Genomic DNA, 16,668 nt, shown 5'->3' with positions numbered 1-16,668 from the left:
TTCTCATTTGCTTTTCGCTGTAAGGAAGTGTATTTAGGAGAAAAGTATATACTTTTTGTGATAAACGTTTATTCTTTTCCAGGATGTAAAAACAATTTCATAAGGACAAACTCAAAAAAAAAAACATTGTTTTCTTGCTAATTGCATTTTCCCTCACATCTTTCTCACATCCACGATGTTTTTTAGTTCTTAACACCTTTTCCTGTAATACAAACAATATAGAAGAAATTATACGATTTTATAAATTTTTAAATTTTTTTTTTACCTTTCGCCTGGACGGAGAATCGAACCGCGGACCATGCACTTTGTAAGCCAACACACTAACCACTGAGCTATGTACCTGTTATGGTCATCAATAGATAAATATCCATATAAGTTATATTTATATAGCATAGCTTGCGGCGCCCACGAACCGAATAAACAAAGTTTATTTAACAGAAACAAACATTTAGTTTGGCACCGTGGTGCAGTGGTTGCTACGTCCGACTTGCATGCCAAGGGTCGTGGGTTCGATCCCTGCTTCGACCAAAGTTTTTTTTTGTTTTTTTTTTTTACATATATTCCAGATATGTTCGGAAGATTCCGAAAAAATGTTCAACATTACATTGTAGTATATTAAATTTTGAACTGTAAAATGTGTCTTATTAAAGACCTAAAGTCAGAAAAGAACAGTGTTTAATATAAACGAAATGGACTGTGTTGTTGTTTCAAAAATAATTTTTTTTATTGAAAAAATAAAAATTTTGTAACAAACGAATTTTTTTGGTGATAAAAGTTTAAATTTTTCGAAGCAATTCAAAAAACTCTAACAAAAGAAAAACGTTTTCGGTACACGTTTTCCAAACGTTTTTTTTTCTTTGCGTGTACACCATAGGATGGGGGTATATTTACTTTGTCATTCCGTTTGTAACACATCGAAATATTGCTCTAAGAGTCCATAACTTCCGAAATAAGCTATCGACTTGAAACTTGGCACAAATAGTTGTTATTGATGTAGGTCGGACGGTATTGCAAATGGGCCATATCTGTCCACTTTTGCGTATAGCCCCCATATAAACGGGTCCCCAAATTTGGCTTGTGAATGCTCTAAGATAAGCAAATTTCATCCGATCTGGCTGAAATTTGGTACATGATGTTAGTATATGGCCTCTAACAACCATTCAAAAATTGGTCCACATCGGTCCATAATTATATATAGCCCCCATATAAACCGATCCCCAGATTTGGCTTGCGGAGCCTCTAAGAGAAGCAAATTTCATCCGATCCGGCTGAAATTTGGTACATGGTGTTAGTATATGAGCTCCAACAACCATGCAAAAATTGTTCCATATCGGTCCATAATTATATATAGCCCCCATATAAACCGAACCCCCGATTTGGCTTGCGGAGCCTCTAAGAGAAGCAAATTTCATCCAACGCAACTTCGAAAAATAATATACCAAAATTTTATTCTTATAGAAAATTTTGTCAAAATGTTATTACTATAAAAAATTTTGTCAAAACTTTATTTCTATAGAAAATTTTGTCAAAATTTTATTTCTATAGAAAATTTTATCATAATTATATTTCTATAGAAAATTTTGCCAAAATTTTATTTCTATAGAAAATTTTGTCAAAATTTAATTTCTATAGAAAATTTTGTCAAAATGTTATTTCTGTAGAAAATATTGTCAAAATTTTATTTCTATAGAAAATTTTGTCAAACTGAATTATATACATATTTAATCGGCCTTTTTCAGTTTAGTATATACCACGTATTGGCTAACTTATAATTTAGAAGACGGTGTTAGGAAGTTTTAAAATACATTGCCATCGGCAAGTGTTACCGCAACCCAAGTAGTTCGGTTGTGGATGACAGTCTTTAGTAGAAGTTTCTACGCAATCCATGGTGGAGGGTACATAAGATTCGGCCTGGCCGAACTGACGGCCGTATATACTTGTTTTTTTTTTTTTTAATAAAGCAAAAGGATCTGCTGTAGAAAATCAGTAATTATTTAAAAATTAACATTTTGTCAAATCCAAACACAACACCAAGAGAGTGGTTAGGGTGCACCACTGTGGCTCCGAAATGGTGACCTTATATTTATGAACGAAAATTTACTTCTAAATCTTCCAGTAGTAAAATTAGGTGGTAGACATGTTGGCAAAATTGGTAGAATTTCAAAAAAAATGTTTTTTTTTTTTTTTTTTGTAAAATTGTTGATGATTTTGAGAAAATTTTCTATAGAAATAAAATTTTGACAAAATGTTCTATAGAAAAAATTTTCTACAGAATTTTCTACAGAATTTTCTATAGAAATAAAATTTTGAAAAAAATGTTCAATAGAAATAAAATTTTGACAAAATTTTCTATATAGAAATAAATTTTTGACAAAATTTTCTATATAGAAATAAATTTTTGACAAAATTTTCTAGCGGAATAAAGTTTTAACAAAATTTCCTATAGATATAAAATATTGACAAAATTTTCTATAGAAATAAAATTTTAACAAAATTTTCTATAGAAATATAATTTTAACAAAATTTTCTATAGAAATAAAATTTGGACAAAATGTTCTATACGAGAAATGTTCTCGTAGAAATACAATCTTGGCAAAACTTTCTATAGAAATACAATTTTGACAAATCTTTCCCAATACATTTTAGACCAGTTTTTTTTTTTTAATAAAACAAAAGTATCTGCTGTAGAATATCAGTAATTGTTTAAAAATTAACATTTTCAAATCCAGCAAGCTGCAATAAAATCAAGATTTCCAACCACAACACCAAGAGAGTGGTTAGGGTGCACCACGGTGGCTCCCAAATGGTGACCTTATTTATGAACCAAAAATTACTTCTAAATCTTCAAATAGTAAAATTAGGTGGTAGACACGTTGGCAAAATTGGTAGAATTTCAAAAAAATGTTTTTTTTTTTGGTAAAATTGTTGATGATTAAAAAAAAAAAAATTATGGAAATAAAATTTTGACAAAATTTTCTTTAGAAATAAAATCTTAAAAAATGTTCTATAGAAATAAAATTTTGAAAAAATTTTCTATAGAAATAAAATTTTGAAAAAATTTTCTATAGAAATAAAATTTTGAACAAAATGTTCAATAGAAATAAAATTTTGACAAAATTTTCTATATAGAAATAAATTTTTGACAAAATTTTCTAATGAAATAAAGTTTTAACAAAATTTTCTATAGATATAAAATTTTGACAAAATGTTCTATAGAAATAAAATTTTAACAAAATTTTCTATAGATATAAAATATTGACAAAATTTGCTATAGAAATAAAATTTTAACAAAATTTTCTATAGAAATATAATTTTAACAAAATTTTCTATAGAAATAAGATTTGGACAAAATGTTCTATACGAGAAATGTTCTCGTAGAAATACAATCTTGGCAAAACTTTCTATAGAAATAAAATTTTGACAAATCTTTCCCAATACATTTTAGACTAGTTTTTTTTTTTAATAAAACAAAAGTATCTGCTGTAGAAAATCAGTAATTATTTAAAAATTAACATTTTCAAATCCAGCAAGCTGCAATAAAATCAAGATTTCCAACCACAACACCAAGAGAGTGGTTAGGGTGCACCACGGTGGCTCCCAAATTGTGACCTTATATTTATGAACCAAAATTTACTTCTAAATCTTCAAAAAATCTTCATTATTGTTTTTGTATAAGTTAATTAATGGTTATATTGATTGCCCGCCTTTGCTTCGTGAAATTGGCTTCAATGTTCCTGCTAGGAGTTTAAGATTTTTCCAATACGTTCACCTATTCCTAGGAATAATTATGCTTGCAATGAGCCTATTACAAGGGCTTTGATAGAATTTAGTTCAATAAATTTAAATTGTAATATTGATCTATCCGTTCCTTTAAAAGTTTTTGATCAAATTCTGGATGTATTTTATTTTAGAAATTAGTACATTTTTAAGTAAAACATTTTGGAAGTATATATACAAATTAGAAATTAGCGAGTCTGTAAGGATTATATTGCGAATTATCCAAAGACTGAATAAATAAATAAATAAATAAATAAATAAATAAATAAATAAATAAATAAAATTGGTAGAATTTAAAAAAAATGGTATTTTTTGTTTGGTAAAATTGTTGATGATTTTGAGAAAATTTTCTATGGAAATAACATGTTGACAATATTTTCTATAGAAATAAAATTTTGAAAAAAAAAAATTCAATTGAAATAAAGTTTTGACAAAATTTTCTATAGAAATAAAATTTTGTATATAGAAATCAATGTTTAAGATAATTTTCTATACAGAAAAAAAATTTTGCCAAAATTTCCTGTAGAAATAAAAGTTTTACAAAATTTTCAGTAGAAATAAAATTTTGAAAAAATTTTCAATAGAAATAAAATTTTGACAAAATTTTTTATAGAAATAAAATTTTGAGATAATTTTCTATACAGAAATAAAATTTTGACAAAATTTTCTATAGAAATAAAACTTTGACAAAATTTTCTATAGAAATAAATTTTTGACAAAAAAGTTTTATTTATTATCTATGACTCAAAGATGATTACCAAATACCCCGTACCCCAACCATATACCCATCATCATTGGCTTAATCGCTGGCATATATAGTCAAAGCTAAATATCCCGCTTTTCAAATGTTGCACGACTGCGACGGTTTGCCACTGCCCCTTGAGTCCAGCTCTTGCCCAATATAATATTTGCTCATTCGATGCCACCTTTGCAGATGGATAAATTCTGGCAATCGTATGTCCTGCAAAGGATTTACTCTTGCGATTGGCTACACTCCCTCAATCGAACGTATTTGTGAGATATCTGTATATTTTTCAGTACACCCCAACTGAGATATTATTTTTGTCGCGTCTCTTTTATTTAAAAATCAAAACAAAAAACATCTTACAGACAACAATGGAACAATAAAAGCGAATACGTAACATGAGGATATGGACAATGGCAGTGGACAAACACAAAAACAGATGATGTTCTTGATGAAGATGATTGTCATATGGGCCAGTAATAAACAGATGCTGTTCCAGCTTTCTAGCTAGAACAGCACCGATGATGATGGATGTGATGGACACGATTATGACTTAGATAACCTTGGCCATGTACAAACAATAAAAGATCACCGCTTGTCATATGCGAATGACACATAACAAGACTGAATGTAATCGAAACTCTTTGAAAAATCTTAAATGACAAGTGAGGAAAGATACTGATGTCTATTGTCTATTGTTTTGCTCTATGACCAGTCAAGTATGACAGTGATTTGGTCTTTTATACTATTTTTAGTGAGAGTTTAATAAAATTGACTCGAAAATGGAAGAAATTTAATTAGAAACAAGTAAATAAGAAGGAAAGTTCGAATAAATCGAATTTCATGTAGTCTTCTCCCCTAGATTGCGTATTGTCATTGACAATAGAATTAGTTAGGTTGTGGGAACAGTTACGGATGACAAGGTATATTAAACTTTTTGTCGTCAATCACGAAAATAATTGATCCAATTAATTTTTTTAATTGAAACGTCTTTAATCACAAAAATGATAGTATAAGTCGCCAAAGTCAATGAGAAAACTAATTGATACAATTAATTGTTGTGTTTGCTTTTTGTTTCAATTAAACATTTTGTTGAACCAATTACATTTTTAATTGAATATATATTTTTATACCCTCCACCATAGAATATACCCCCCATTCTATGGTGGAGGGCAGGGCTGTGGAGACGGAGTCGGAGTCTTGGAGTCGGAGTCTGAAGATTTTGCTGGAGTCGGAGTCGGAGTCGTAAAAATTTTGCTCGACTCCGACTCCGGCTAAACCAAATTTTTTAAAACACTTCACATTTTTGTAACTAAGCAAGTTTTTACGCAAATTAATTTCCATTGCGTTATTCATTCGATCAATGTACAGCATGATAGTAAATGAAAATCAACTTGCAATTACGGCTATCTTTTTATGTTTCTTAGAATGTTAGACTAGCAGATGGGCTGAATCGATCCATTTTAATGCCCATATCAATTTATTTGAAATATTTCGAAGAATCGAAATTATTTTTTTTAAATTTTATTTTAAGGCCATATACAAACATGTGGAATATTGACAGAAAAAAATTTTCAAAGTTGTTTTTTATAGAAAATTTTGTCAAAATGTTATTTCTATAAAAAGTTTTGTCAAAATTTTGTTTCTATAGCAAATTTTGTCAAAATTTTATTTCTATAAAAAATTTATTCAACATTTTATTACTATAGAAATATTTTTTTCTATAGAAAATTTAGTCAAAATTTTATTTCTATAGAAAATTGAGTCAAAATTTTATTTCTATAGAAAATTGAGTCAAAATTTTGTTTCTATAGAATATGTTGCAAAATTTTATTTCTATTGATAATTTTATTTCTATAAAATTTTAAGTCAAAATTTTATTTCTATATAAAATTTTGTCAAAATTTTATAGTAATAGATTTTTTTATTAGAAAATTTGGTCAAAATTTTATTTGTATAGAAAATTTTGTCAAAATTTTATTTCTATAGAAAATTTAGTCAAAATTTTGTTTCTGTAGAATATTTTGCAGAATTTTATTTACTACACAAAACTTTTTCTAAAATTGTATTTTTATTGATAATTTTTTTCAAAATTTTATTTCTATAAGAAAAAATTATCAAATTTTAATTCTATAGCAAATTTTCTCAATTTTTTTTTTCTTACTGATGCTCACTAATACTCACTGCTATAAAAAATGTATTCAAAATTTTATTACTATAGAAATATTTTTTTCTATATAAAATTTAGTCAAAATTTTATTTCTGTAGAAAATTTAGTCAAAATTTTGTTTTTATAAAATATTTTGCAAAATTTTATTTCTATAGAAAATTTTGCAAAATTTTGTTTGTTACACAATTTTTTTTTTAATTGTATTTTATATTGATATTTTTTTCAAACTTTTATTTCTATAAAAAATTTTGCCAAATTTTATTTCTATAAAAATTTTATTCAAAATTTTATTTCTATAGAATATTTAGTCAAAATTTTGTTTCTGTAGAAAATTTTGCAAAATTTTATTTCTATTTTATATAGATATATATTTTATTTACTAGACAAAAATTTTTCCAAAATTGTATGCTCACTGATACTTAATGCTAAGTCGAAAACTTGTAGAAATGACTCAAATTTTCAAAATTTTCAATGAATGAATCATAAATGAATTTTTGCGAAATTGTCTAAACAATTATAAATATTTCCCAAATATTGCCCGAGATTTTGTAGAAGTCTGATTTGAGATTTTATCAAAATGTAGATCTAAATACAAAGTTGTGCAGAGTATATTATAACCGGCCCGCCCGACTTTAGACATTCCTTGCATTTTTATTTATTTTTTTTTTAATTGTGTTACGTCCCATAACGTTAGATTTAAATTTTAAGTACATAGATTTTGTAGAAGTATATACAATTTTGTCTAAATCGATTCAGATTCAAATTCATGCATATGGGAATATAAACCTTTATATAGCTCGCAACAAATTTAAAGGATTTGAGATAGTATCAATAATTTTGGTCCACAAATGCATATACTGTTCGTATCTTCTCATATTATGATGGGTATTTATATCATTATTTTATTTATTAAACATTGCCCTAAATTTGATATAAGAGTTCAATTGGCATCTAATGTGAAATTAAGACCTTTTTTTGCACACATAAATAAATACGATACTTTATATCGATCCACTTACGGTACCCCCACAATAGAACTACAAAGTAGTGGTATTAAAATGAGATTTAGTTGTATTACCCGGAGTCGACTCCGCAGTCGGAGTCGGAGTCGAGCTGATGAAAAATGCTGGAGTCGGAGTCGAGCAAAGTTGGCTCGACTCCACAGCCCTGGTGGAGGGTATAAAAATAAAAATGAACTTCATTCCGTTTGTAACACATCGAAATATTCCTCTAAGATCCGATAAAGTATATACAGTCTGGGTCGTGGTGAAATTCTGAGTCGATCTAAGCATGTCCGTCCAAGCTATCGACTTGACACTTGGCACATGTAGTTGTTATTGATGTAGGTGGGATGGTATTACAAATGGGCCATATCGGACCACTTTTACGTATAGCCCCCATATAAACCGACGCTCAGATTTGGCTTGCAGAGCCTCTTGGAGGAGCAAAATTCATCCGATCCGATTGAAATTTGGTACATAGTGTTAGTATATGGACTCTCACAATCATGCAAATTGGTGCAAACCGGTCTATAATGATATATAGCCCCCATATAAACCGATCCCCAGATTTGGCTAAGAGAAGCAAATTTCATACGATTTGGCTGAAATTTGGTACATGGTGTTAGTATATGGTCTTTAACAAACATGCAAAAATTGGTCCACATTGGTCCATAATCATATATAGCCCTATATAAACCGATCCCCAGATTTGGCTTGCGGAGCCTCTAAGAGAAGCAAATTTTATTCGATCCGGCTGGTGTAAGTATATAGTCTTTAAAAACTATGCAAAAATTGGTCCACATCGGTCCATAATTATATATAGGCCCCATATAAACCGATCCCCCGATTTGGCTTGCGGAGCCACTAAGAGAAGCAAATTTCATCCTAGCCGGCTGAAATTTGGTACATGGTGTTAGTATATGGTCTCTTTTGGTTCACATCGGTCCATAATTATATATAGCCCTCATATAAACCGAAACCCAGATTTGACCTCCGGAGCCCCATGGATGAGCAAAATTCATCCGATTCGGTTGAAATTTGGTACGTGGTGTTGATATATGGTCACCATGCAGGAATTGGTCCATATCGGTCCATAATTATATGTAGCCCCCGTATAAATCGATCCCCAGATTTGACCTCCGGAGCCCCTTGAAAGAGCAAAATTCACCCGATCCGGTTGAAATTTGGTACGTGGTGTTAGTATATGGTCGCTAACAACCATGCAAAAATTGGCCCATACCGGCCTTAATTATATATAACCCCCATTTAAACCGATCCCCAGATTTGACCTCCAGAGCTATTGGAGGAGCAAAATTCATCCGACCCGTTTGAAATTTGGTATGTGGTGAAATTTGGTACATTGCGCTAGTATATGGCCGCTAACAACCACGCCAAAATTGGTCCATATCGGTCTATAGTTATATATAGCCGATCCCAAAAAAAAAATCTACCAAAACTTTATTTCTATAGAAAATTTTGTCAAAATTTTATTTCTATAGAAAATTTTGTCAAAATTTTATTACTATACAAAATATCTGGTCAAAATTTTATTGCAATAGAAAATTTTGTCAAAATTTTATTTCTATAGAAAATTTTGTCAAACAGAATTATTTACGTATTTAATCGGCTTTTTTTTGTTTATTATATACCCCGTATGGACTAACTTACAATTGAGAACACGTAATTCGATTGTGGATGACAGTCTTTAGTACAAGTTTCAATGCAATCCGTGGTGGAGGGTACATAAGATTCGGCCTGGCCGAACTTACGTCCGTATATACTTGTTTTAATTCATTTAAATTTTCAATTGAAAAAAATTGTGGTGATATGTTTTCTGTGCACATGTAGTCTACGCACCCAGAAAAAGAATATAATCACCCCAAACATATTTCAAGACCAAAATGTTATTTTTGGACAGTGAACATGTAACCAAATTTCAAAACGGATCAGATGAATTTTGTTCGTCCATTGGGCTTCCGAAATTAAATATTGTGGGGTCGGTTTATATGGTTACTACACTGTTAGAAAAATATGTTTTTCATATGTTCCGATATAAACAAAATGTGTTTCGGGCACGATTTTAAACCACAATATATTTAAGTGCGAACATGTAATGTTCCTAAACTAACACTAAATGTTTGGGACATCTATGTTAATATGTTAGAATATATTATGTTTGGGGCATGAATGTTTCATAAAAATAATATGTGTGAATGTAAACATATATAAATTAACAAATTTCGAGTAAACATATATATGTTGTGATATTTTATTCAGAGAGCGACAAAAAGATAGTATAGAGAAAGAAATAGAGATGGAAACCGGGAGGGTTGACGAAAGATATCAACATAACAAAGCGAGAGAATGAAAAAAGAACAGTTTCTATGAAACCGCTTGTATGTTGTTTCGGAAAACTGTTTTATGATAAGGCTAAAAATTTTGATATGCTTAAGTCTAAATATTATTTAATTTGAGTAAAGAGAATAGACATTCGGAACCAAGAGAATAGACATTTGAAAAACAAACTGCAATGTTTTCGCCTTGAGAGCAGCATTTTATGCATGTGTGAACATGTGTTTGGTTTATCATTTTGGCATTATGGGAACAATTTTTCGTTAAAATAAATCAGGGGTCTTCATAAAAATAACGAAAGGGCACTATACTCTTTTTAGAGTTGGGACAGTGAAATGAAATAAGGAGGAAATAGTGAAAAATTACACAGTAAAATGTAAAAATACAAACTTTAGTTCCTCTTTATTAAAAAGTAGTCCACGAGGAGTTGACGGACACCATCAATATAAAAGCGGGCATTAAGTTCGAGTTTTACAGCTAAAACAATTTAAAAAGTTTATTTTCTTTAAAATGAATTATTAAAGAAAAATAAAAGGAATTTTAAATTTATAAATAAATTTATGTTTATATTATAAAATTATGTATGTATGTTTATACTCGACTCCACGTTCTTTTGTTAGTTTTTGAATTCCTTCCAAATTTTAAAGTTTTGTACAAAAACAGTTTTTTATTAAAAAATTGTTATTTTTGCAATAAAAAATAATATTTTATCCAAAAATCAGTCAATTTCGTTTATATCAAGCTCTGTTACTGACTATAAATCTTTAATAACACACATTTCGAAGTTTCATTTAAAAAAATTTAATATAGTATAAATATAAATGTGTAAATTAAAAAAAAAAAAAACAAAAAAAATGTTCGGTCGGAGCAGGGATTGAACCCACGACCCTTTGTATGCAAGGCAGACATGCTAACCACTGCCCCATGTGGCAAACAAATGTATGTTTCTGTTAAATAATGTTATGTTTGCATGGGCTCGTGGGCGCTGCAAACTATGCTATATAAATGTAACTTAAAACGATAATTATCTACTGGTGACTATAACAGCTACGTAGCCCAGTGGATAGTGTGTTGGCTTACAAACTGTATGGTCCTCGGTTCGATTCTCCGTGCAGGCGAAAGGTAAAATTTAAAAAAATTATAAAAGTGAATAATTTCTTCAACATTATTTGTATTACAGAAAAAGGTGCCAATAACTTGGAGAAGTTTTGGAACTCTCAGAGATGTCACCAGCATTACTGAGTTTGGATAATCCACCCCTGAAATATTTTTTGTTTTCCGTGGAAATTGCGGTTGAACCTAGGGCGTTATGTAAGCAAGGCGGTCATATACAGTGTTACCGTGTACCAAATTTCAACTTGATTGGATAAAATATGCTCGCAGAAGAGGCTCCGCATGCCAAATCTTTTTATATGGGAGCCAAGGCCGTAGCCAGAATTTAAATTCGGGGGGGGGGGGGGGGGGGGTTCAAAAAATATTCATATAATCTCATGTGTAGAAAATTTTATTTATGCATAGGTATGTATACAATATTTTTATACCCACCACCATAGAATGGTGACGGGGGTATAATAAGTTTGTCATTCCGTTTGTAGCACATCGAAATATCGATTTCCGACTATATAATGTATATATATTCTTGATCAGGGAGAAATTCTAAGACGATATAACGATGTCCGTCTGTCTGTCTGTCTGTTGTAATCACGCTACAGTCTTCAATAATGAAGCAATCGTACTGAAATTTTGCACCAGCTCGCCTTTTGTCTGCAGGCAGGTCAAGTTCGAAGATGGGCTACATCGGCCCAGGTTTTGATATAGTCCACATATAAACCGACCTCCCGATTTGGGGTCTTGGGCTTATAGAAATCGTAGTTTTTATCCAATTTGCCGGAAATTTGAAACCTAGAGGTATTTTATGACCACAAAGAGGTGTGCCAAAAATGGTGATTATCGGTCCATGTTTTGGTATAGTCCCCATATAGACAGATCTCCAGATTTTACTTCTTGGGCTTATAGAAACCGCAGTTTTTATTAAATTTACCTGAAATTGGAAATCTAGAGGTATTGTAAGACCACAAATACGTGTGCCGAAAATGGTGAGTATCGGTCCATATTTTGGTATAGCCCCCATATATACCGATTTCAAGATTTTACTTCTTGGGCTTCTAGAATCCGAAGTTTTTATCCTATTTGCCTGAAATTGGAAATCTAGAGGTATTTTCGGGCCATAAAGAGGTGTGCCGAAAACGATGAGTATCGGTCCATATTTTAGTATAGCCCCCATAAGAACGATCTCCCGATTTAACTCCTTGGGTTTCTAGAAACCGTAGTTTTTATCTGATTTGCCTTAAATTGTAAATATTCTGGTATTTTAGGCTCACAAAAACGTGTATCGGATTAAGTTTTTATCGATCCATTTGGTAATGCCTCCATATAGACCGGCTTCACTTCTTGAGGGTGTAGAAAGCGCACTGATCATGGAAATTGCTTGAAACTCAATGTAAAATTTCCAGATTTTACTTCTACAGATTTAAGATTTCAAATCAAGACTTTATTTTATAATTTTCTTGCACACTTACAAGAGATGTTAATGATTCAAACTCAAACAAAAATTGTTCTTATAAATCCAGAATCTGATATAGTCCTCATAGGTGAAATCTTTAAATTTATCTTCGGAAATATCCTACAGTCCTCAAGCCCTCCTGAAATTTCAAAGGAAACCCTAATATTTGGTTCATGGTGGTGGGTATTTAAGATTCGGCCCGGCCGAACTTAGTGCTGTATATACTTGTTATAATATTAAATTGAGCCGACGGGCTTTTTTGGGCAGCAAATAAATCAATGACTTCTTCAGTCGGCACATTTATTCGGCGATGAACCGACATTAATGCCAATCCTTTGAGTCTACTCTCGATAGTCGAATTTCTAAGATACGTCTTTAATCTCTTCATTGTTGAAAATTAACGTTCGGATGAGCACGTAGTAACTGCAGGGATGGAAAATGCAGTACTATAGTACTTTTTTCAAACCTTTTTCACCCCGGTCAGTACCGTAGTACCCCCGCGAATGATTTAGTACCTTTTGTGTAGACATTTTTGAGTCGATATCAGATTTATGGTACAATAGCTTTGACAAAATATTTTAATATTTTGAGAAAGTCTTTATCAACCTTATTTGCTAATAGTCTTTTACAAATATGGCAAAACAGACATGTTCATGTGGGAAGAAAATCTCGATTTTATAAAAGACATAGTCAAAAACAGGATTTTATTGAACTTCAAGAAAGTTTTAGTCGAAAAAAGAATGCGATTCTATATTATCGATTTTTTATTTCGGTAGAAATAGTTGTCAACATTTTATTTCTATATAGAATTTTTGCAAAATTTTATTTTTATAGAAAATTTTGTCAAAATTTTATTTCAATTGAAAATTTTGTAAAAATTTTATTTCTATAGGAAATTTTTGCAAAATTTTATTTCTATAGAAAATTTTGTCAAAATTTTATTTTCTTTAAAATTCAGTCTCTTGACAATAATCTTCCAGTGACATTTTTGTTGAAATTTAGTAAAAAGTACCTTTCCGCTCAAAAAATACCTTTTTTGTACTTTCTTAAAAATTGTATTTTCCATCCCTGAGTAACTGGCAAAGTGACCAAAATTTTTAAAAGAATATGCACGTTTGGAAAAATCTCTTTATTGCTTCCATCGCTGAATTAGGCAGGTTCTTTTCGCAGGTTTTGCGGCATTTCATTTACAATGTGTGTTTGGCTGTTTCGAGTCATGTTCACAAAAAGAACAACAAACACACATAAAAAGCAGAAATACGTTTTCCAAAAATGAAATTTGTGGTGCGAGAACAAAAATAATTTGTTTTTTTTCGACCGTCGTTTGACGGGCTTTTCAACTAGTATTCTATGATTTGTGCAAGTTTTATAGGTAAGCGTTTTTCAAAATTAAACCTCCAGATTTTCTTCAACATCTTCGATAAGATTTTTCTATGCAGCTAAAAATATATATTTATTTATATCTAATTATACAATTATTTTTCGAGCTTTATGGACAGATATAGATTAAGGAACATGGTTCCTTAATCTTCCATGTTCCATGTTCCTTAATCTATATCTGTCCATAAAGCTCGAAAAATAATTGTATAATTAGATATAATGCATTTGGACGTCAATTGCCTGTTTCGGTATCAGGCTAACATGTAATATAATATTTATTTATATAAAAATATTCATTCATTTCGGGGGGGGTTTGATCCCCCTCATCCCCCCCCCCTGAATACGGCCTTGATGGGAGCTATACTGAAAAGTGGTCTGATATGGCCCATTTGCAATACTATCCGACCTACATCAATATCAACTACTTGTGCCAAGTATCAAGTCGATAGGTTGTTTTGTTCGAAAGTTTAAGTGATTTCAACAAACGGACGGACAGGCACACAGAAAAAATATTTTTTCCCTTCAATCACGAAATGACTTGATCCAATTTATGATTAATCGAAATATCTTCAATTATGGAAATGATAGTACAATGAAAAAAAATTCACGAACATTTTTCCAATTAAGGTCTTTGAGTTTTAATTTAAATATTCAATTAAAAATTGAAACAAAAGTTTATAGTAGCAATTAAAAAAAAAAATCACAAAAATTAAATATATCAAATTAATTTTTTAATTGGAAAAGTTAATTTTTTAATTAGTTTTGGTGATTGATACACACAAAACCTTTTTTTCACAAAATTAATTGAATCAATTATTTTTTTAATTGATACTATCATTTCTGATAAATTTCAATTAAAAATTAATTGAATCAATTAATTTTGTGATTGAATCAGAAAAAAATGTTTTGTGTGTATCAATCACCAAAATTAATTAAAAAATTAAATGTTCCAATTAAAAAAATTAATTGATACATTTAATTTTTATGATTAATTTTTGTTTTAAATAAAAAAAATTTTTTTTGAATCAATTACATTTTTAATTGAAAAACTGGTGGTAATATAGTTTTCTGGTGCATCTCTAGATCGATTGAGAAGTTCACCATGACCCAGAATATATATAATTTATAGGGTCTGAGATTAATATTTCGAGTGAGAAAGCCAATATAACCCTCCTCTGGTCCTATGGTGTAAGGTATAGAAAGAATTTTTAAAACGACGGTAGATAATGTACCACTATCAATCGTCCAAGACAACGGAAGAAATCACATTGATCATATCATAAAATGTTTTAATGAATAAGTTGGCAATACCAACAATTCATGTCGACCAAGGATAAATCGTCGACATGAATTGTTGGTATTGCCAACTTATTGCAACCTAGAAAATTTTAAATTCTTACTATAATTTAAAAAGCTGATGCAAACATAGCGTTTTTGTACCTCTAGGGCTATAAACAACAATGAAAATATTGTACCCCCACGCCATTTTTTTTCATTTACTTTTTACTTCATTCAATTGTTCTCAACCTCGTTGTCGTCCCTTGGATTCCATGTAAATTCGATTTTCTTTTATTTTCAAGGCTTATATAAAATTTATTAAAAAACCGCGAAATCTACCCCTCAATACAGAAATATTTTTTCGAGAAAAAAAGAAAAAACAAAATAACATTGCTTAATTTCTTTGTCTTTCTCTATCTCTTGCCCTTTTTTTTGCCATGGTGCCTCAGAACGGAAACGATACCGGGTAATCCCTCATATAAGGCGTCAATGCGCTTACACATAACGAACGTGCAAAAAAGTGATTATGGTAGCTACAAGTGTGTCGCCAAAAATCCTCGTGGAGAAATGGATGGAACCATAAAACTTTACAGTAAGTATTACCTTCTTGTATTCTTTGTTATAGGACTACAAATATGCAGGTAGTAGGTGTATGCGAAAACGAATGCATGAGATATGATGGATGGGAATCATTTATACTGAAAGTTTATCTTTAAAAAAATCTATGAAATTTGCTTTAAAGAAAACCGAACGGATTTGGCAGAGATGAAAAACAACCAAATCAACGACTAACCAATTTACCATATAATTTAATTTAACTAATTTGCAGAATTTTATTTATTATTGTTAAAATTAAAAAAAAAAATTCAATTGAAACTAAAGTGTTTCTAATTCATACCTAAATTACAAAAAAAAAAAAACAAGTAAGGAAAGTCTAAAGTCGGGCGGGGCCGACTATATTATACCCTGCACCACTTTGTAGATCTAATTTTTCGATATCATATCACATCCGTCAAATGTGTTGGGGGCTATATATAAAGGTTTGTCCCAAATACATACGTTTAAATATCACTCGATTTGGACAGAATTTGATAGACTTTTACAAAATCTATAGACTCAAAATTTAAGTTGGCTAATGCACTAGGGTGGAACACAATTTTAGTAAAAAAATATGGGAAACATTTAAATCTGAAGCAATTTTAAGGAAACTTGGCAAAAGTTTATTTATGATTTATCGCTCGATATATATGTATTAGAAGTTTAGGAAAATTAGAGTCATATTTACAACTCTTCGACTAAGCAGTGGCGATTTAACAAGGAAAATGTTGGTATTTTGACCATTTTTGTCGAAATCAGAAAAACATATATATGGCAGCTATATCTAAATCTGAACCTATTTCAA

At 30.3% G+C, this 16,668-nt stretch overlaps 1 protein-coding gene across 1 annotated transcript in view; it reads left to right on the top strand.

The window, feature by feature from the left end:
• The window catches only part of DIP-epsilon (Dpr-interacting protein epsilon), a 332,816-nt gene that overhangs the window by 263,294 nt on the left and 52,854 nt on the right, over window positions 1–16,668 (top strand). The window contains exon 7 of the mRNA XM_075294341.1: window positions 15,716–15,858. Coding sequence (XP_075150456.1) covers window positions 15,716–15,858 — 143 coding nt within the window. The remainder of the gene's footprint in view (window positions 1–15,715; window positions 15,859–16,668) is intronic.

The sequence above is a fragment of the Haematobia irritans genome, chromosome 2 (genome assembly GCF_050003625.1).
Source record: "Haematobia irritans isolate KBUSLIRL chromosome 2, ASM5000362v1, whole genome shotgun sequence".
NCBI lineage: Eukaryota > Metazoa > Arthropoda > Insecta > Diptera > Muscidae > Haematobia > Haematobia irritans.
Note: the sequence above shows the minus strand (reverse complement) of the source record. Positions and strands in the feature narration are given on the sequence as shown.